The sequence below is a fragment of the Astatotilapia calliptera genome, chromosome 8 (assembly GCF_964374335.1).
Source record: "Astatotilapia calliptera chromosome 8, fAstCal68.1, whole genome shotgun sequence".
NCBI classification, from domain to species: Eukaryota; Metazoa; Chordata; class Actinopteri; order Cichliformes; family Cichlidae; genus Astatotilapia; species Astatotilapia calliptera.
In genome coordinates, this window is record NC_137429.1 from 18,504,065 (window position 1) to 18,526,635 (window position 22,571).

Below are 22,571 nucleotides of genomic sequence, written 5' to 3' on the forward strand. Positions count from 1 at the left end.
AAAAAAAGACAGTTGCATTAAATGGTTAATCATCTGTATTCTTTGCATTTAAAATAGGCGTTTACAGTTTTCTTTTCAGTATTAGACCTGCTAGTTTTGCCCAAGTATAAAGTTCTCAAGAACAGTATGTGCAACTGTATAATTAGTCAAAGGAGCTTGCAAAGAAAAGCGTCTGGACTTCTTTGCAAGCTCCTTTGACTACGATGACCTGGATGACTGAGAACCTTCACAAACTGTATAATTACTTCCTGCAGATAATCAATCTGTCTCTTAGACCCCATTCCTACAAGACTGCTTAAAAACGTCTTACCATTAATTAATGCTTCTGTCTTGAATATGTGTATGCTGTCTTTATTAACGACCTCTGTACCACAGGCTTTTATTATGGCAGTAATTAAACTTTTATGTCAATTTTATGTCAAAAATTCTTAAGTAGTTGTAAAACAGTTAACCAATTATCTGCAGAGGAATGGTATATTTGAAGAGTTCAGTTAGGTTTCAGAACTCGTCACAGTACAGAAACAGAACTAGTGAGGGTTAGTAATATTACTTATGGCCTCTGACAGTGGACTCAACGTTGTCAATGTGTCAAATGTGTATTCCTGTTTTATTTTGCTGTTTTTGGTTTTGTTGTCTCGTTAGTCAGATTCTGTTCAGCTGTGTTCCCTGATGTTTCCCATCTCCCCAATTAGTGTTTAAAAATTGTCTTCCTTTGGTTTTTGTAACATCGTCCATGCCGTATGTTTTCCCTAAAGAACATAAATAGAATTACATTGAAATTCAACTGAGTGGCACTCTGTTCTTTGTTTGCTTACTTGCTGTGGAAAAAAGCAAGCAGACTGTTCAGATTTTGTTTGAAAACTGAACTTATATTCATCGCAGGCTACTTGCTCATGGTGCATCAGTGACTTTATTTTGAGCTTGATTGTAACAGTTAACAAGTAGCCACAACAAAATCAATGGGATTTACATAAAGGATCCATTCAGGTCTGAGGAATTCCTGCAGCATGCCAGTACTTCTGTTATATCACTGGGTATGAAACAGAGTTAAATTCTATAAACATAATAGGAAAACATATCATCATCATATTCAGTTTCTTTCACCAGCAAACTTATGTTTTACTTATATACTCACCAGCAACTTTGTTAGGTACATTTGTTCTTCTGCTCGGTAACACAATCGTTTAACCAGCCAATCACAGCGCATCAACTCAGTGCATTTAGGCATGGTGTAGATCAGCGGTCCCCAACCCCCAGGCCGTGGACCGATAGTGGTCCATGAGTTGTTTGGTACGGGGCCATGAGACTTGAGGCTCGGGTGTGAAATTTATGGTTTTCGGGGTTTTTATCTTTATTTTTTTATCGTTAACTCTGTTTCCCTGGGTCTTTTCTCGTGTGTTATGAATAAATCTTCTTCTTTTTTGGTACTGGTACTGGTTTTATTTTGTTGTATTTATCCGCGACCACTTAAAGGCCGGTCCGTGAAAATATTGTCCAACATACGGTCTGGTTGGGGACCGCTGGTGAACATGACCTGCTGAAGTTCAAACTGAGCGACACTAACAAAGTGCCTGCTGAGTGTAGCATAAAATGTCTCAGAGCTGATCACTCAATATCTGGAAGGGAAGGCTTTTCACAAAATTACTTTCTGCAACAGTGGCATCCAATTACAGTACCACACTTAAATTCAGTGATCCTAGAGGCATGGTCCAATACTATTGTCCATATAGTGTTGCATACAGTTACTATGGTGGAGGCTCATGTTAAACAAGGCCATGGTTTCAAATGATCCAAGCGATAATATCTATGCGTCTGAAGTTCAGGCTTTAAATCGCTAAACACTGACAGTTTATTCTACCCTTGGCTCTGTATGATGTATTAATATTGTCATCTCAGGCACAGATCTGTTGTGAGGACATCTACGAACCAGAAGAAAGTTGTCATAAAGGAGAGGGAAAGGAAAATTATTTAAAACTGTGAATCATGAACAGCTGCTCTAGCAGATTCCAAGAATAAAAATATAGAGTTGTTTAATATAAGCAGGGAATCTAGAGGATACACGGCTGCCCGTGGAAACACAAATAAATAAGGTTAAGTTTTGAATATTATAATATTAATTATGCTATTATTCCTTACTCTAACCTATGAACAACTAAAAAAAAGTGATAAAGGTACAGTGTCCCAGGATAAATTTAGTACAGAAAGTAAGGACATTTGTTTGGTTGATGCTTTGAACAATGCTTCTTGGCAACAAATCTTATGCGGCTGAAAAGCCGGTTTATTCTCCCTTAAATGGTGCTACATTTGTAAGAAAATGTATTTGTAGGTTGAGCAGTCTGTGGGTTGCGCCCATGAAAAAAATTGCCAAATCTTCTCTACCAGTTATTTTGCTATTGAATCTACAAATGCAATTGTTACAAAAAAATTAAAAAGACAAAAGAAGAAAAATCAACCAACCACAAATGTCCTTACTTTTTGTGCTATTTTTTACATTGGAATAAACATACAGGTTCAAAGGAACTCGTGCATCGCATATTCACAGCATGTATTAGAAAAGATCGGCTTTCTTCTTCATGTCATTACGTTTCCAAAGTGGAAGTCTGTCAAATTCTTGAATATCCATTCCAAAGATCTGGAGGAATGATTCTGGGGACAGGTGACGCTGCAAAAAGAAAGCAGGATGAACTAAATGTTTCTGTGCATAAAGCCGCAGAGTAATTCTGTCTGATTATTTCTTAATATAAAGCTCAAACATTACATTTAAGTGAAACTTATAACTATTTTTTTAAAGAAAACCATTTAAGCCACACCTCAAGTCTTGTTCTGTCAACATCCCTGGGAAGCTTCACTCGTCCTCTGTTACTAACTGTGAGCATTTCATATGGATAGATCTTGACAAACAAATAAAAACCATTTGAGAACATTTCATTAATTAAATCTACACAACCTCATCAGGTCTTAAAATTTGGTAAATACAACTTAAGATGAAGAAAAATACATAACAAGTTACAGTTTCATTGTTTAACACAAACTAAGCCAAAGTTCAGAAGCAGTGTGTGAAAAATAACATGTCCACCCTTACTGCTTCCATAGAAATTTAGTGGGTAAGTATTCGCTTGTTAATTGATCATCAACAAATGTGAGAACTTGTTGCATAAAAGCAGATGTTTTGGCAGCTTGCTGGTCTGAAGCATTCAAGTGTGTTAAATGTTTAAGTTCATGGCTGTACAATTAGAAAACATCTCAGGTTTGCAAAGTTGCATCTGAACAAATCACAAGACACCTGGAACAATGTATTGGGCAGATGAAACCAAAGTGGAGATGTCTGGCAATAATGCACTGGGCCATGTTTGGAGCATTTGTTATGGAGCACTTTATATAAAATCAAATGTGAGGCCATCTGTCCAACAACTAAAGCTTGGGCAAAACTGGGTCCATGCAGCAGGACAGTGATCCCAAGCAAAACCCAAATCACAACAGAAAAAGTCATACTTTATCATTACTTTAAGTTATGTTGCTAAACATGGTGTAATGTGTCATGTTGCTGTTCAGCTGAGGTTGTATTTACATATTTTCAGGACCTGCTATGGAACCAGACGCTATATCCCTCAGCCGTAAAAGGCCGATGTGGTATTGTCATCACACCACCATGTGGGTGCTGTGGTGACCCAAGTTTGTGATTGCAATAACCCGAGAACAAACCAACTTACTTTTTTGGAATCACACCATAGGTGCATCTACTAAAACTCTCATGTGATATAAGTGTGTTAAAAGACAAATTATATAATAAAATAAAATATAATACTTGCATTTGGTTCCAACAAATTAGGCATAGACACTCCTCTCTCCATTTGTGTTAATGGGTACTGATGGTCATAGATGAGCTACAAAATGAAGCAAACACATGCAATTGGAAAATATCATGACCTGATTGAAGACTTGCTGATTATTTCCAGATAAATGCGAGTAAAGCTGAATATATGCATGATTAAAAAGCGGGTTATGTAGAAATATGAGTTAATAAAGATATATTCACACAATGAGTTAGGCCAGTTCTTCAAAAAAATATGCCACAAACCAAACAGGGAACCAGGACTGACTCGAATACCAACTCCATTCGGTTACTGTCACATACCCTGAAGTCTGAAAGAGAGAGAGTAAATCCCAACAAAGTGTAATTAATTTCATTTTAATGGTAGTTAAAATAGTAATTAACCACATCTGTCTACATGGATACCTCTGCATCTGTCGTCATGGTAGTGGGAGAAATCAGCTGGCCGTGGCTTAGAAAACACATGAAAACAAAATTTTCACAATATTAATATAATAACCTTTTCTAAAGTGTTTATTTAGCGCCTACATATATCAAATAGAAAAGCATTAAAAATAAATAAACTGTATTTATATATATATATATATATATATATATATATATATATATATATATATATATAAATACAGTTTATTTATTTTTAATATATATATATATATATGTGTGTGTGTGTGTGTGTGTGTGTGTGTGTGTGTGTGTGTGTGTGTGTATACAAGATTAAATGTTTGTTTGTAGATGTGTCTCATTTAATTTGACTTTAAAACAAAGCTTAATCAAAGTGTGTATCTAATTAATTCAGCAATTAGACGAATGTCATGTACCAGGCTTATGCAAGCTTTCCAAAGTGAGATTTAAGCATTAGTAACGCGTGTCCTACCGGGCTGAGGCTGTTCCGACCGGGCAAAGAGGATGCTGGGGATGTCAAGGAATTTGGATCTGTGTGAAAGCAGACAGATAAGCTCATCACGAGACGATTTACACTTAGACTGGGATCTTTGCCCGAAATAGACCTACTGAGAAAAATTTACCTTCTCCGGTTCTTAGCTCAGCCATTTACTACTAACTATACTGCAAAACTGACTTTAAAATATCTTGTAGTGACTTGAGGTAAAGTTTTATCAAGATCTTAAGGTCTTGATAAAAAGTCGCTTCTTTAGCTTAACTTACAAAGATACAAATGCATACTTTTAAACAACACAACTGAAACTTAAATGTAATTTTGAGTGATTCAAGCATAACTTATACCAGGTTTAAATACTGTACCTTGCTGTTTATAAATCGGGGCCCTCCTGTACACGTTGAAGCTTTCGTCTGCTGTCAGAAAAGAATGCAGTATTAGCAGATGCTTCATTTTTTTCACTACTGCACAGTGGAAACATTAGATTAGTATGAATGTATGTCTCTGGAAGGTGGCTGTCAAACTATTCCACTTTTATTCTCAGTGTTTTAAACAGTTAGTATTAACACTAGCGTCTTGCTTGAAATTGAAAACATCAACCCTCAAAATCAGGAAGCATTTCAAGCAATGAAAAATGCAAAAATGGTTTCCTTAAGGCAGTTAGTTTGTAATCTACCACAACAAAAACACAGACCAGTGATGACTGATCAAAGCTCGGCAGATCTCGTTCGCACACGATAAACTTCACTCAAAGGCACAACGCTGCTATAAATAACCACAGCTGCACAGGAAGTTGTGTGTGAAGTTGTAAAGCGACTGAAATATTTATTTATCGAATCAATCAAAGCCATTTTAAAATAATTAAACCAGGCAGAATTTAAGTTCTGAATTTTGACCACTAGGTGGCACAGTGTTTCAAAGAATAAAGTGAACCATGCGTGCTAGTTCCAAATAGTTTGTTGGTATTATTTTTGTGTTTCAGACTTCATCCAAATGAAATCCAGTGCTGCGTTCACCATTAAATAATTTGGGTTAATAAGGAATACAAAATGCAATTTAACACACTAATAGAGGAGAAGACTTAAAGAGGGTGGCACAGAAGCAGGGGTCTTACCTTTGCTTTGAGAGGGAAAGGTGTGATATAAAAGAGAAGGAGGGGAAGTGCCAGTGTTGCCACAGAATAAAGAGGAAGAAAGCGGGAACCCTTTGGATTTCGGGAAGTGCAGACAGAAGGAGTTGTGGTGGTAAAACAGAGAACAGCTGAACATGGGATGCATTTCATATCTTTAAACAAGAGTGTTGGTATGCTTCTTTTGTGTTATCTCACCTGGTCGGTGGAAGTGTTGTGGTGATCTGGACGAAGTTGGAGTGTAGCTATGGCGATGATACATTGTATGAAGTCCGAAAGGCCCTTGGCTTTTAGATTTGGGTACACGTGTTCTTATTTCAAAACTCTCCTGAGAAGAGGAAAACAAAGCCAGCTGAAACTCCACGTGAAAATAAATCGATTTAAAGGGAAGACTGGCTCACACTGTATGATACCAGATTTCATGGTATTTCTGTGCGTCTGTTGTAAGTAAAGTTAATAAAAGTGTGTTTTACCTCTGTGGGTTCAGTTTTGATTTCTGGTGACTAAATCAGACAAAGAAAAGAAGCAAAATCAGCACATTCACTGAATCGCGTAGTTAATTCGAAGGTAACACAGCATATGGGTGATTCCATCCCAAATTAGAAAGTTTATACGTTTTCTCCATGTGTTTTATCTTCATTTGTCAGTCTTAGAGGCAATGCTTGACAATGAAAATCTAAAACACTATAAAAAAAATCAAATCCTGAATCCCTTTTAAAATGACTCAGGATCTGTAATTTGGGACAGATACATCTCAAAATATCTGAGTATTGGTTTATTAAAATACGAATTTTTTCATTTTTAGACTAAGAATTTCATGTTAACAAGTAATCTGTGTTTTATTTTTGCATGACTATGAAATCTGAATGTTTAGAAATACTCACTAATTGTCTTTTGCAATGTCAAGGTTGTTTATTTTAACTAGTGCACACTCTCAAATATGGGACTTGACAGGGCTTCTTCAATTGTTTTCATATTTTAATTAGTCCGTATGAAGACATTTTTCGATGTATATGTCCCAACTACAGATTCTGGTTCATTGTGATGGCAAGTGAGACCAGTGAAAATTTGAGGCTTGTATCTTTAATAGCTTTCGAGAGATTCATGTTCAAACATTGACTCAGATTTCAATGTGAGATAAACACATGGAAGTGGATTGATGGACCATTTTAATGTAAAAATTTAAACTTGAAGCACTCTTGCTTCAAAGCACACTCTAAGGGACAATTCACAAAAATATACATGCTTTTTCTTCTGGTCTGTGGCGCTATTTATCCATCTCGACTGTTCTGATGTTAGCTGCCAAGTTTTGGCTTCTTTTGAATACAACTGAACTAAATGGCAAGAACCAAAAAACATGTTGGAAAACCTCAGCATCGGTGCTTCCACTGATCTAATTTTAAGCAGTTTAATGTAGGAACTCTGACTCCACCTACCAAACTAAAGGAAGCATGCAGTTACCTCACATTACAGCTAAGCTCAGAGAGACGTCATTACTGCTGCCACTGTCATGAGCATCCACCTCCCTGCACAGCATGCTTCCTTCAAGACAGTGAAACAGACTAAATAGATAAATAGCTCCACATTCCACAATAATGACATGCATATTTCATTTTAGGGTGATCTGTCCCTCTAAAGAATTGTTTTTACAATAGATGTTTTTATTTTCTTGGCCAAATACAACTAAACACAAGAATGAGGAAAAACAAGTAGTTGGTTAGACTCCTAAATAAAATAAACACACAAACATGTCACTCGACACAAGTTGGAGCGTTGGATGTAATTACCTCTGCAGGACTTTTTTGGACTCTTTGGCTGTGTTGTGTGTTTCCTTTCTCATCCAAAGTGGAGGGGTGGTCATTCACAGACTTATAAGATATCATATCAGGATACTCAATATCATATATAGCCTTGACTCTGGGAATTGCTGCTAAGTCTCTGTAATCAATGATCTCATTATCTACTTTGGCCTGGGAGCAGGACAGGGAGGAAAGGAGAGAAGAGGATGCACAAGGAGCAGACACAACAGATTAGGTCTTATGAAAGGTCAAAGGTGTCTTATTACATCATTTCAGAGAGGAATTAAACTTTAATCCCGCGATTTAGGCACATGAGGTGAGCGGATTCCATTAGTCTAGAATAAAATCCAATGTTTTTGTTTCAACATGCAAAATGATTTCCAGGCTTTTGTGCACAGCAGAAGTAGTTTTCTTATATTCTGAAGTGTTTTGGTGGGAGTAAAGTTTATTTCATTTCTGTGGGTGATAAAAAGCTGGGTGAAGGAAACGAATTACACCGAAAGCACCAGTTTTTGTGATCAAAGTCGGTCTGAATGCATTCGAACCCTGATTTTCTCAGTAAATTTATGGATGCATTGACATTCTTTATCATTCAGCCACAACTAAAATCACATTTTGCCTAACAAGCACCAAGAAACTAGTTCCAATCAGTCAAGGTACCACTTGTTGAATTATGTTACTGATTTTAATGTTCTATTTCCCTAAGTGTTCCTCCACATTTCACATCAATATGAATTTTTTTGCAAGGGGGAAACTCCGTCCGTGCGACTCCCCTGTATAAATAAAGGATAGGTCAAACACAGATCAACCCACGGTGAATCACACACCATAGACGCAAATGCTGGCCTGTGAACTTACACAGATGGTTCGACCTGGGCTGCCAGGAGTGCATGAGCCCGGCCTGGAACAGGAGCTTTCAGATGATGATCTAGTTTGCTGAGAATGGGAGAGAAAAAAATCAAGCAACAGAAAGAGCTACCTTGGAAACGGTACTCTTTTTTTGCTGTTGATTGTGGCCTTTCACATGGCTTTACATCCACGCACACACAAGCGTTATTTTCAGGAATGCAATCCATGGCACACTCAGTGTACAATAGAGGCACTTAACTAAGTAATGTGATTATTTAAGAGATTTCCAGCCAATTTCAATGTGGTTGATGGCAAAAAAAAGTGTGAAGGCGAGCATGCAACACTGCCAACAAAGTTCATTCAGAAGCAGTAGCTTATTAAAGGTCCTGCTAATCATTGTGCAATGTAAACAAATCTAATGTAGACTGTGAATCAGATGAAACAAGCTCTGATTTGACCAGCCAGGTGAGCAAAGTGTCTGTCATATTGAATTGTGAAACAAGCACGTGTGGTTAATCTCGAAGCACGAGATCGCAGCCTGCTCACTGCAAACCGCAGACCTGCTCGCAGTATTAACCTTCAGTTCATGTTGAGGGAAAAAGAAATCAAGACAGGGCGTTTTAGGTCTCCCGACCTGGGGAGGAATACATCTCGTAAAGAAATCACCTTTTACAGCTGCAGTAAGTCTTTGCTCTGTGAGTTTGTAAAATCACTTATATTTGTTTTAGAAAATGATAGTAAGAATCCTCAAACTGCCTCTAACATGTTTAACAATGAGTAAAAAAAAACCTTACCCTGTAGCTGTCCTCCATTCTGCTGGTTTCTCTGCAATCTGGGTGCCAAATTACTGATCCTGTGAAAGAAGAGACAATTGATTTTTGCAACTTTTACCAAAATGAGAAGACTTTTACCGTTTTTAACCAACAGGACCGTTCTTATGCATTCATCAATGACCAAAAATGCTTCTTGGTCTCGAATAGACAGGCCGTTTATTTAAAGAGAGGCTACGATCTCAAACTGACCTTGCACATACATTTCTTCTCCTTCTGTGAACATCCTGTCGCATTGGCTGCATCTTGCACAGCTGGGGTGATAATGTCTGTCCCCAGCCTAAGTCAGATAATGAGGAAGACAAAAGTGGCTCACAGACTGCGTATGTGCAGGAGCTGCATGAAATGAACTGCTGCAGAAATCACATTGCAGTTCACCAGGTTACGTCTGCCCAGCAGTGTAGTTGGACCGCTGACTAAATGAGGTGTTAACAGCCTAGAGTGTGGTCGTTAGAGTGGGAGGACACTTGTTAGGAGTGGGAAATGATAATAGCCATTAAATAGACAGATAACATTCAAAACAGGTGATTAGACCTTTTTAGGAACAGAAGAAGTGGCGGCACACGCGACGCTCCAGGGAAAGAAGTTGCATGAACACTCAGCAAAATTAAAGACAGGCAGCTACGGACTACAAAGAGGAATTTAACAGATTTAAATCTCTGAAGGGCTTCTGAGACTAATGTTTGTAATAAAATGTACTGCAACAGAAAAAGAAACAAAGACTCTTCGCTGAAAGCCGACCTCTCTTACCTCTAAGAGTTTTCCAGTTATAAACTTCTGACATGCTTCACATTTTACCCCAAACTGAATCTGGTAGTCTCTCTCACAGTAGGGAACTCCATCCCTGAAAGATGCACATGACATACTCTTACCCAGCAGTACATGTGGAACTTTTATATCATCATTTTAGCAGCATTCATCATATCATACTCAATTTAGAAATAAAAGATTAAGGAAGCGGAAGACAAAGCATATTGAATGAGTGAGTACATGAATGAGACATTTATATTTACTTGCTGATATATTCTCCGCTCAACGCTTTCCTGCAGGTTTTACACTTGAAGCAGCCTAGGTGCCACTGGCCTCCGAGGGCTAATAGAGCCTGTCCATTCTTGATGTCTCTCCCACAGCCAGTGCAGTCTGAAAACACAACATATATGTTTATACTCAGTGGTCACTTAGAAGGCAGCTCCTCAACTTATTAGACATGCTCAGCTGCTCATTAATGAAAATATCTAATCAGCCAATCACATGACATTTAGCCATGTAGACCTTGGTGAAGACACCCTGCTGAGGTTCAAACCAAGCATCACAGTGAGGAAAGGGTATTTCAGAAACTGTTGATCTGCTAGGATTTTACCACACAACCATCTCTGGGGTTTACAGAGAATGATCTGAATAAGAGAAAACATCCAGAGAGCAGCAGTTCTCTGGATGAAAAATGGCCTTGTTGATGCCAGAGGTCAAAGGGGAATGGCTGGACTGCTTGGCGCTTATAGGAAGGCAACTGTACCTAAAATAATAACTCATTCATTTATATTTGGTATGCTAAAAATAAATACAATGACAATGATGAAAAGTAAGAACAATACCAAAAAAACCAATGTTGGGTCAAAATCCAGAAACTATAAATGTGTGTTAAGATGAGCTTTAAAGAAATGTATTCCATAAACTAGGGGAGGCAACAGAGAATGCCCTGTCCCCTCTGAGCTTCCATTTTTGGGCACCTTAGTGCTGAGTAATGTTTAAACACCACAGGTTACATGAGTGTTGTTGCTGACCATGGCCATCCCTTCAAGACCTGACTCTACCCATCTTCTGACGGCTGCTTCCAGCAGGAAACACATCAGAGCTCTTATCATTTCACCTGGTTTCTTGAACATGGACAGTAAGTTCACTGTAGTAAAATGACCACAGTCGCTGGCTCTCAATCCAATAGAGCACCTTTGGGATGGAACTGGAAATTCAGATCATGGCTGTGCAGTCTATAAATCTGCAGCAACTGTGTGATGCTCTCATGTCAATATGGACCAACATCTCTGAGGAAAGTTTCCAGCAGCTTGATGAATCTCTGCCATGAGAAAAGCACCTTTCCGCACACTCCTGCGGAGAGATCCTCTTAGTCCAGAGGCTTTGTGAGTCCAAATCCCCGATTTATCGCCCATTTATCTATAATCAGTACACAGATGAGGTCAAGCAGAGGTAAAGAGTTACGTTTTACTGTATCTCTTGCTTCATACTGGCAGGTTCACAATAGGATGACTGGATTCATGAAGGAAAGTCAACTTTAAGGGTTGTAAAGAAATCCACAACAGCTGCAGGCGGGTATTAGACTGGATTTAGTGACACTGTGTAGCCGTCATAGTGATAAGAAAGGTGACATTACCCAGACACAGAAAAGGCTTACAATTGATGATTGATTTCTTTCCCCCTCTTACGTGCAGATTTCATGAATGATCCCAAATACTTTTGTTATCCAATTCGTTCTACACAAGCACAGGAGAGTCTGATGTGCTACCTGCAAAAAAGTGAAGACTTAAACTTCCTGTTTGCTAACAGATGTTGACCTTGAATGACTCTTGAAGACAGGATAGACTAAATACACAAGCAGCTGGCAGAAGACCCACAGCTGGCCAGTGTTCAATGTATAATCCACTGTCTTATTAAAACTACAAGGGATCAAAACCTTTGATATATTTTTTAAATATTTTGATATGAACACTGCTTAGAGAGTATGCAGGAATGCTCTTACTGCTGGAATAGCTGGTGGCGTTTGGAGACGGCGACACAGGTTCCATACAGCGCTGGCAGAGGCAGTCTCTTCCAATGAAGGTGACACAATTCCCAGCAGGAAAAGGCTGTCTGAGAATCAAAGTAAGAGACACACTTATACCACAGATTTGTAAGACATGTATGTAGAACTAAAACCTCCCAAACATATTTTTTAAGATTACTTGCAAATGGCGCAAACAAAGCAGGCTGGGTGGTAGGTCTTCCCCAACACCGTAACCACCTCTCCCTCCACAAATTCTCCACAGCTGTTGCAAGCTGTGCCATGACGTCGCTGGAAGTCCAGCGGGCAGAGGTAGTCCCCATTCCTCATGAAGAAGCCACTCTGAGCTAAATCACAGCCACACACTGCACAGAGACACATTCAGAGAAAGATCTGATCAATATTACAATGTTTTATATCAAGACTGTTACAAGTTAGTGATGTAAAAGCTAGTGATAACACCAAAGAGGATTATTACCAGCTCTATTTAGAGACTTTGCCTGACCCATTTATCTTTAAGTCATTGCAGACATCTTTTTCATCAAAACCCATCAAACCTTTGACCCCAAAGTGGCCACTTTAAGTTGGTCTAAAAAGTAATATTTCTTACTTTTCCCTTTGTCTTTGTGCATTTGTTTACTCTGTTGCCCTTTAGTTTAGTTTTCAGACCATAGCTAACGTAAAGTGTCACCTTCACTCTTGATGTTGTCACAGTAGGAAGTTAATAAAGCATCGGCTATTTCTGCTCCCTGACCCTCTGATTTTTAAGGCTTCCTGAAACATTTCTGTGGTTTTGTGCATTACACACAATGTAAACATTGTGCGTGTGTACTGATCAGCTTCGTGCCAGTTTACAGGCGATATATAGAGTTGTCTGTCTGCTTGTTATTAGTTATTTGATACTGCAGCATCCAACCTGTCCTGCTGCGCCTGCCACAACAGAATGCACACAATGCCAAGGACAGATTTGTGCTGCTCTATTCCTGTCCGCCTGCTACTCTCTAACAATGTAAACAAGTTCCAAATTATGCTATTTTGAATTCAACCATCTTTGAACATGTCCCTGCTTCCATGTTCAAAGCAGGAGATTTTTTTTAATCAATAGAAACTTTGTGCAAATTTCTTTAAATTTGCACAAAAATAATGACAGTCCTCCACAAAATATCAACAGCCCTAATTCACTGCATTTTAACAAGGATATTATATTTTACTGGCACCAAGTTGGCGAAAGCTTAACACTGTCCTTGGCCACATAAACAGCTGAAAAATAAATCACACATCTTATACAATCAAACGCTAAACACAACACATCTGATATGACACAAGATTTACTTTAACATAAATATTAACATTCATGTGAAACTACTGGGATAGCTGCTGACCAGAGTTACTACCTCTTTGGCTCACTGCAATATTTTTTCCTGACATTTGAATTTTTGTATGAGATATGTTTACGAAATGAGGTAGTGGTATGATTTTGCAAGCAACAGACTCAAAAAAGACTGACTGAAGAACAATAACAGTAACAGTGTGTGGTTACTTTACTTTAAAATGTCCTGTATTTTAACAGCAATGTGTTGCAGTGTAACACTGATAGACACATTTCTGACAGTCAGACATTGATTCATTCGCCCTGCTCTCTCCGTACTGCAAGCTTCTCTTCTCTGAAAGTCTCTTTGTTTCCCCTGCGCTGTAAACATCGTCACAATGACATGAAAGGACAACAACACTAGAAGCTTGTCAGAGCTTATTAGTGGGGACAATTGCTTGCAGAGGAAGCACTGCATGTTTTCCACGAAGCAGAGTAACACCACTGATTGGCCATTTGACAACCCAGGTGGTTCTCACAATAGACTGCTGAATTACTGGCCTGTTGTCCTCAGGAAAATTGCATCACTGTCTGGTTAGACAAAGCCAGACTGAAATGGAAATGACAATCAGGAACATTGTTATAAACAGATTCCTCTTTCAGCCTAAAACTCGAGTGCTGCGTTACCAGGACAGTAATACCAGTGCAGTGGTGTCCTTCCATCAACACTCACCTTTGCATGTAAAGCAGTTTATGTGGAAGTAGCTGCTCTGAACACGCAGCACCTCTCCTCTGCATGACTCCCCACACCTGAAGCAGCAGATGACCTTCTTCCCTGCTGGAGGGCAGGGGTGGCAGCTATCCTGGGTGTGTAGTACTACATGAACACAAGATATAAATAAATTAGTTAAGTATTGATCAGTCGATTAACTGCTATAGTTTTGCTGCTTTACACTGCTCTTTTTTGTCTATTGTATGCAACAAAGTTGTGCATTGCAGAGTCTTCCATAATTATTTGCAAACTAATATTCGCAACATCATGTTGGTAGAGGAAACTTCCACAGACACAAAAGTCTGTGAACATGTTTAGCAACATAGCATGTTCACATTTGCTAATAAGTGCTTAAGACGAGATGAGGACTGGCCATTTTTTTTGCAGGTGTTTTAAAAAGTAATTGGACGAACTAAAATTTTGACCTGTTGATCCAGAATTCATCCTGTGGGAACCATGAATGTCCTCAGATAATTTAAGGCAACTTGCCCAGTACTTGTTAGGACGGTGTACACCAGTGGTTCTCAGAACACTAGTTTAAATGCTCCCATTTATGATCATGTCTTTTTTTTTTTTATCAACCATTAGCAACATAACAAAACTGAGTTCAATTTTAGGGAAATAAAGAGTATCATTAAAGGACTTACTTATTTTCTCACAGGTTTCACTCTATTTTCCCACTCTATTTGTCTAGAACCAGTTGGTTAAACCTAATTCCCTGGAGCCATGCAAACCAGTGAGGTTAAAACACAAAATGTGTCGCTGTGCCCCTCATATGTACACAAATGTACACGCCCACAGTGCCATTACATGACAATCAACATTACTTCATTTTCTAATACAAGTCACTGTAAAGCAATCATCTCTGTCATCATCGTTTTTCATCCATAGGAGGAATTTATCCTGCTCTGCCTGAACAGCTCATAACGTTAATCCTGTCAGCCAGTCAGTTCAGCTTTTACATAACTGAGATAAACATACAACCCAAATCTGAAAGGTTCGGACTCTGTGTAGTATGTAAAACCTGTATTTTATTCACATTAGAACAAAGAAAAATATCAGATGTTTGAACTAAAATATTGCACGATTTCATGAAAGGTATAATATGCATTTTGAATACAATGGTAGCAACATTTTAAAAAGTTGGTACTAAAAAGAAAAGGCTGTAAGAACATTTCTCGACAAAGTATTTAACATGACTGGGTTAAAAGAGCTTCTTAGAGTGGCAGAGCTAATATTCCTCACATAAAATTGTGCACATTTTAAATATTTCATCATATACGTTACACAGCATCATCAAAGACTTTCAAAAATTTGGAGAAATCTCTGTGCGCACGGGACAAAGCTGGAAAGTATTTGTTTGCTCATGATCTTCAGACACTCAGGCAGCACTGCACTAAAAACAGTCATGATTTTGTTGTGGAAATCACTGCATGGGCTCAGGAACACTTCCAGAAATCACTGTCTGTAAACACAGTCCACTGTGCCATCCACAAATGTAGGCTAAAGGGTGTATTATCCAAAAGCCATTTATGAATATGATCCAAAAAGCTGCCTTCTGAGGGAAATCTAATGTAAAATGAACTGAGGCAAAGCAGAAAACTGTTTTGTGGTCTGATAGATCAAAATTTGTTCTTGGAAAAGTTCTTCTTGGAAGAACACCAAGCAGGGGACCATCCAGACGACGTCTTTTTTAGGGACGGCTTTGCATATTTCAGCAAGACAAAGTTAAACATCTATTACAACAACATGGCTTCATACCACCCTACGTGCAGTCTAGGACTGCGTGGTCTGGACTGCATTTGGCACCACATGAAACAAAAAATACAATAAAGAAGACCCGGCACTGTTGAGCATCTAGAATCCTGTATCGGACAAGAATGGGGCAACGTTACTCCCCCACCCCCTGCCACAACTTTTGTTGTAGATATTTTGCTGCCATCAAATTCAACATGAGCTAATATTTTTCTTAAATCAGTACATTTTTTCAGTTTAAACATTTAATATGTTTCTAGGTCCTATTGTGGATAAAATATGGATTTAAGAGACTTGCAGAATCATTGCATTCTCTTTTTATTTACAAGAGAATATTTACTTTTTACACAGCATCCCAGCTTTTTCAGAACTGGGTACATGTGCACTATGTTTTGGCTTAATTACACATCCACAGACTTTGAATACAGGCTGGCCAGGTGGATATTACCCCACAAAAGTCAGACAACATCACAAAACTTTTTTTCCACCATGGAAACATAAAAATTTTAATGTTACAACACTTTTAGTAGGTATAATGTACAAGAGCAGTGGCCCTTGTGCAAAGTTTTGTCTTATATCTTACTAAAACTCTTAAGATAATTTCTCTTTCTGTATCTTTCTGAATGGCAGCACCAGCGTGCCTGTACAATCTAATCACAGCCTCTTGAAACGTCCTTAATGTGATTATCTAAGGAGAGGGAGGAAAGAATGTGTTGTGTCGAGAGCAGTCTGTCATCCAGTAATCGGACACTCTGCATACAAAGAGATAGACACATGAATTTCATTTTTCATATACTGCTGGCAACCAAAAAGTCAACAGTGCTCCATAATACACACACATACACACTCTTATTAAATTCACTAACTGGAAATCTGTCTCAGATACTATTAGTCACACTAATTTCAATGAGCTGGGTCTAAACTTATTTGATTCAAACAGAAAGATTTGTGCAGACTTGAAGGTGAAATGTTTTTTGCACGGGCTTGTGAATGTTACTGAAGTGAGTCAAGCACCGCTGGTATGTGGCTCCGATCTGCCCCGCACCAGGAGAGATTTCTTACTATGGCAACAAGCGACATTTAGGGACCATATCTCAAAGGCTCATTGTACAGACACTATGGTTAAATGTACATTATTTAGCACAACAGTTATGAAAAAGCCTATCAATCAAAAATCTATCCCAATGTTATGGAACAAAACTGAACATAAAAATCTGGAGTGTTAGAGCAGATGGGATGATCCTAGTTGGAATGTAGCCCATCAATTAGGGCATAGGACAGTAACAACTATTGAAACAGGTCTTTGTCCTAGAGCGCCTCAGACATTTGTTAATGACAGAGATGTTCTGCCAGCACGAATTCATGCAATTCACTTGTCTTGAAGTCAGAAATACTTTAAGTTTTGTTCTTGCTGGAAACTAGATGATGGATATATTCAGGTCTAGCTGTACTATTCTGCACTGTGTGGTGTCATCCTGCACTGAAGTATATGCACCCTTTGTGTGCTTTTAATTGTCTTTTTTTAAATGGTAAAACTAAAAAATGATTGAAGCCCTCAGATGGAAAGCTTTTTAATGCCCTCCCACACTTTCTTGATCTCTTCCAGAATCTGAAGCTGATATGTGATATGTGTCAAGTATTAGCAAACGGTAGATTTAGAAAGACAGCAAATGGAGAGAAACCCGAGCCGAACAGCTAATCGCACACAGCCCAGCTATGAAAATCTGTATCTGTGTGTGTGTGTGTGTGTGTGTGAGAGAGGAGTATGGGAGCATCTATTTTTGGTATGCTTAGTTTTTATGTACGTAGGGGGAAGTAAAATGGCATCAGAAGATTTAAACTTCAGTGGTTCTTAGAACTCTATTGTCAAACAAATACATTTCCAAATCAGCTTCGGGACTTCATCCGAGTAACCTTAATGCCTGACTTTGAATTTGTTTTTTAATAACATATAATTTGCACAATAATAAATAATGTGCAAAGGTCTCATTGCCTATCATTTCATCACCGCTCATCACTTTACAAGGAGTCAAACTTTCTTATCATATTTTAAGGTGGTCTTGAACGATAGCTCTCCAGGCTTTTTGAAGCTCTTTCAAAGTTTTCCTTTGGACATTGGTTCATTTGTCATTTAAAACTGACCTATGAAACATTGAAAATTCTTTAGCCGAATCTGTGAAAAATGCCAAAGGTAACACAGTTTGACAGGCATAAAGTAGTATTTTTGTATCAGTAAGGTGTCTTGATGCTCAATCATCCAGGTAAGAAATTCCCCAAAAGTTGATCCTTGAATAATGATCAAGGAAATGACCTCCCAGCCCACTGTTCCTTCAGTGGTGCTAGTTTCAGTCATTAATGTACTGTTTATAAGATTGAGGAAACTTGCAGTCAGCTGAGACTGAAGAAGTCACTTGGATGAGTTACGAAACGTTTCTCCCACTGAAAACACAACGTCCACATGGACAGAATTAACTTTTGGCGATATCAGGAAGGTGGTTCCCAAAGAGCTGTTAGCTGGAAATTTGGCATATCAATGTGACCTTAAAAAACATGAGGAAACTGGATAAGTGGAGGACAAAAGAAGATGTTGCAGGCCTAAAACATTATCTAAAAAGTATCTGACAACAGCTCTGATGAAGTGATGAGTCCAAATTAGAGAATTCTGATAATAAAACAGTGTACAACAGCGAGTGTCTCCAGACAGCTGTAAAACCAGTGGTGGTGGAGATCTTATGAAAATTAATGGAATTATGAATACTGATAAGTAACATCAGATTTTGATCTACCTTCTAATACCATTTGGAAAGCCTCTGAGTGGCAACTGCCTCATTTTTAAGCGTGGAAACGATCCCAAACACACTGCCAACAGTAAAAGCATACAGTACTCGGATAGAAAAACACACGGTGGCCTCCCCAGAGCCCAGACCTCAACATTATTGAAGCAGTGTGGGATCATCTTTAAAGAGCAGTAAAATAGGAAAGCCTACAAAGAGCCAAAAAAGAGCTTTGAAAGTCCTTCAAGAAGCCTGGAGAAACTTTCCTGAAGACTACTTAGATAAATTACGAGAAAACTTGCTTAACAGAGTTCAGGCTGTGTTAAATAATAAAGGTGATTATACCAGGCAATGACTTTCAAGTTCATTAGAATTGTACAAAATCTGTTTTTGCCTTAGCTCAGAGATCTACTTAAGTGACACGTTACTAAACCTAAATAAAACTGTGATGCAGGGAATATTTACATTTCTAATCTGGATTTTTAAGGCTGTTTTTTCATATTCACAGATATTGTAATGTACTACAAATCAAAGTCTTGCAGTGTATTGTGATGCCATCATTATCTTGGGCAGACAGATTTAAAAGCACCCTACCTGCGCTCTACAGAGGCTGTATTAAAGCACTCAGGCTGTGATTCCAACACTACAAAGATGTAAAATCAGTGTAACCCTTCAAATTACTTCAGGTTCAGTAGGAGCAAAGTAGCAATGGGAATTTCTAGAGTAGAGAGCACCATGTGTGAGAATATTATACAAATAACCGCTCATTTAGTTGAATGTCTTTAAATTATTTATAGATGTTTCTTGTTGCTGCTGTGGAAGACAGAATACCCTCACTCTGATAAGAGTCACCTCCACATTTTAGTCACATCTGAGTGCTCCTTGTTGCTGCACAGTGGGCTAATCGCTGCTTAATTCAGAGGTATTTCTGAAATCACATGCTGTTCTTTCCCAACTATGTTCTACTTTTATTGTAACAGTTGTACTTGCACTTTTCACCGTACACTTTTACACATGCACAGTGTCAATCTAGCATAGATGTAGGTGTTCAGTGATCTGAAATGAAAACGTCACATTTCTCATTTTTACTACCAGAACCAAAAGTGTCATCCGGATCCAACTTTGACTCAACACAAATAACATCTCATAAATATAAAAAGACAACCAAAAATATACACAAGGAGACATTTTTCCTTTCTTTGTTACCTATACACAAACACAAACACACGTGAAAATGTCTACCTTTCTGTTTCATGGTTTCTGTTCTTCTGCGCTGAAGTTCACGGCGTGAGTGAGGAGAGGCACTAAATGGACTGCTGGTCCAAGAGAAAGGGGTGGTTCCACAACACAAAGGCCAGGGGTGTGTGTTTGTGTGTGTGTGGTGTGTGTGTGTCAATGACAGAGGACAGCAGGACTGCCATTAAATTCTCTTGTGCTTCTAATCTATGACCTCATCCATTCCGAGGGGGAGAGTATGTGAATGTGAGCTCACTGCAACGATGTAATTGTTTCTCTGAAATATAACGCTGCTGCACTTGTGTGTTATTCTGAAGTATTAGTGTTGGGGTTTTCTTTTAGAGGGAAAAACATACAAACTTTTCTATGTCGGCATTACATAAATGATGATCATATATCAGGATTACTTGATTGTTTTCGAAAAACAATCACACTGGTGCAGCAGCTGGGACTGTCAGATCATTCTGGGACTGAACGTTCCTGGGGGATCTCTGCATGCCTGTTTGGCTAATAGTTTATTTTAAATTGGCTCTTGTGTTCAGAAAAGTGCATTTTTGACACCAAACTCTTATTTTGCTTTTGCGCTTCGCTGCAAAAGCCATGCCTCATTGTCCATTTGCACTGTGAAGCAATGTCCAAATAATTTTGCAGCATTTGTCTGAAACCGAGCAGAGAGCATCGTCCTGTGTACTTCAAAAGTTATCCTGCTTCTTCTGTCAGCAGATACATCATCAATAAACACTGATCACCTCGTTCCACTGCCCAGATTTTGTTTCCAGAACTGTTCAAAGTCTGTTTGATGTTTTCTGGCAAAGGCTTCAGATGTTTAACCTTTTCTAAAACCAACTAATAATTCTGTCATTATACTTTAGCTGTCTTCTGTGATGTTTCAGGACTTTCTTGTGTTGCTCAATAAACTTCAGCTTCAAGATGTGCACAGCAAGGGTTGTGCAGACTTATGATGACTGAAACTGTGATGCATGCAGTCATCATGAGTGCATGTAGACCTCAACCCTATGGACAATTTGTGAACTACGCTTAAAAGCCGTGTCTGTGCCAAGAAACCAATTGATTTAACTCTACCTATTCTATCAGTCAAATATTCAGCCAGAATTGTGTCAGAAGTTTGTTGATGGATACCAAAAGCATCTGATCCAAGGTACAACTTGCTAAGGGACATTTAACTAAATATTAGTTAGGGGTTTATGTCTGTATCTATAATTTTGACCCAGTATGGATTAGAGAAAACGTTATACCACTTTATAAACTTGAGGGAAATATCAAGCAGCAGCTCATTTTTCAAAAGATACGACCAATAGCTAACACCTAATGAAGTAACGAGTCATTACCTGACAGCTCTGCAGGTATACCTGCCAGCTTTTCACACAGAATGTAGTCGTTAGGGTTGAGGAACGGTAGCTGCTCCATTATGGACTGCTTTGGAATCAAGTAGAGAACCTCTGCGAGTTGACCGTCTTCAATTATTGACATGCGCCTGACGGAGTTCTTCCTCTTCACCCGGTCCAGAACTATCATGTCGTTGCTGTGGCTGGAGCCGCAGATCTTGCCCAGGTTGCTGAGGTTGAGAAGGCTTGACACGCTCATGTTGTCGAGACTTTCAGCCAAACAGTTCAGGCTGAAGACCGACTGCTGGTTAGAAACCATAAAGCAAACTTGAAGAGGTCAAGCCCTTGTGTGGAATGTCAGGTATTAAATCGACTTTGTGAGTCAGCGTTAGTGTGTGTTGTCCATCAGGGAGTCGCAGACTAACTCCCACCGCACACCCCTTAAGAAGCTTAGGTGAGGTGTATTTTTAGGGTTGATCCTCACAGTAATAGAGGATCTCAGCTCTTGGAAGTCTCTTTCAAGTAACCTCCGTTACACTGACTTCACACAAGTATGTCAGCATTCGAATCTTACTTTTCTACTCAATTGGGGCAGTTTTTTAAGAAGATTATGAGCTGTATGCCCGTATTTGAAGCTTTGAAAAAAAGGGCCATCCATATCTGTACAAGTCAGTCTGTTTGATGGTTGGACGGATTATGGCTGAACTAAAGGACAGCTGGACACAGACACACATGTACATGTAAATGATATTCACTAACCTTATAACACCGTTTAACCCACCTTACTCATGCTGTCTCAGCTTTGCTATAATCTAACCAGCAGATGAATGAAGCACAACACAAGTGACTGAACAGTAAATGTGACACAGCAGATCCAGAACAGTACGATTGTTACATCATCTGCAGGATTGTTTTTCTTATCAAAAGAGAAGAAAATGCAGCTTATTTTATTTATTGTTATTATAACTGGTTACAGCTGCACAGAGGAATGAATTGAAAATCTTCAAATGTTGTCAGATTCACCAACTTTACTTCTTCCTCCTGTCATACTCCTTGATACTGTAAGTTATGACTCAAGAATCAAAAGGCATTTTGCACAAGTATTTGCATTTAGATTTTATTTAGTAGCATTGATGTTTTGTCTTTTAGAAATGGAAAAAACTTGTACAAGACCGAGTATCACTGGACCAATACAAATGGAAAACGGAATTAAATACACCAATGTCACTAACAATATAAAAAGTAGTAGCATGTCCAGAATTAGGCGGC

General features: G+C 38.6%; 1 protein-coding gene across 11 annotated transcripts; it reads right to left on the reverse strand.

The window, feature by feature from the left end:
* Window positions 1-891: 891 nt before the first annotated feature.
* On the reverse strand, window positions 892-21,713 carry LOC113028473 (actin-binding LIM protein 1-like). 11 transcript variants are annotated; one of them, XM_026178769.2, is made up of 21 exons: window positions 21,306-21,713; window positions 14,153-14,296; window positions 12,292-12,475; window positions 12,090-12,199; window positions 10,351-10,477; window positions 10,088-10,181; window positions 9,530-9,617; window positions 9,302-9,360; window positions 9,085-9,141; window positions 8,517-8,594; window positions 7,647-7,829; window positions 6,333-6,362; window positions 6,058-6,187; window positions 5,845-5,934; window positions 5,096-5,143; window positions 4,710-4,768; window positions 4,238-4,283; window positions 4,079-4,143; window positions 3,810-3,884; window positions 2,811-2,891; window positions 892-2,662 (listed from the first exon to the last, which is right to left on the reverse strand). In XM_026178769.2, the coding sequence occupies exons 1-21, from the start codon at window positions 21,619-21,621 to the stop codon at window positions 2,549-2,551; spliced, it is 2,178 nt and encodes a 725-aa protein (XP_026034554.1). In that variant the 5' UTR covers window positions 21,622-21,713; the 3' UTR covers window positions 892-2,548. The 11 variants fall into 11 exon arrangements, 10 of the variants coding, with proteins under 10 accessions (XP_026034554.1, XP_026034553.1, XP_026034563.1 ...); XM_026178768.2 differs by having other exon boundaries at window positions 5,096-5,146; XM_026178778.2 differs by lacking the exon at window positions 21,306-21,713 and adding an exon at window positions 19,963-20,111 and having other exon boundaries at window positions 5,096-5,146.
* Between the last annotated feature and the right edge of the window lie 858 nt (window positions 21,714-22,571).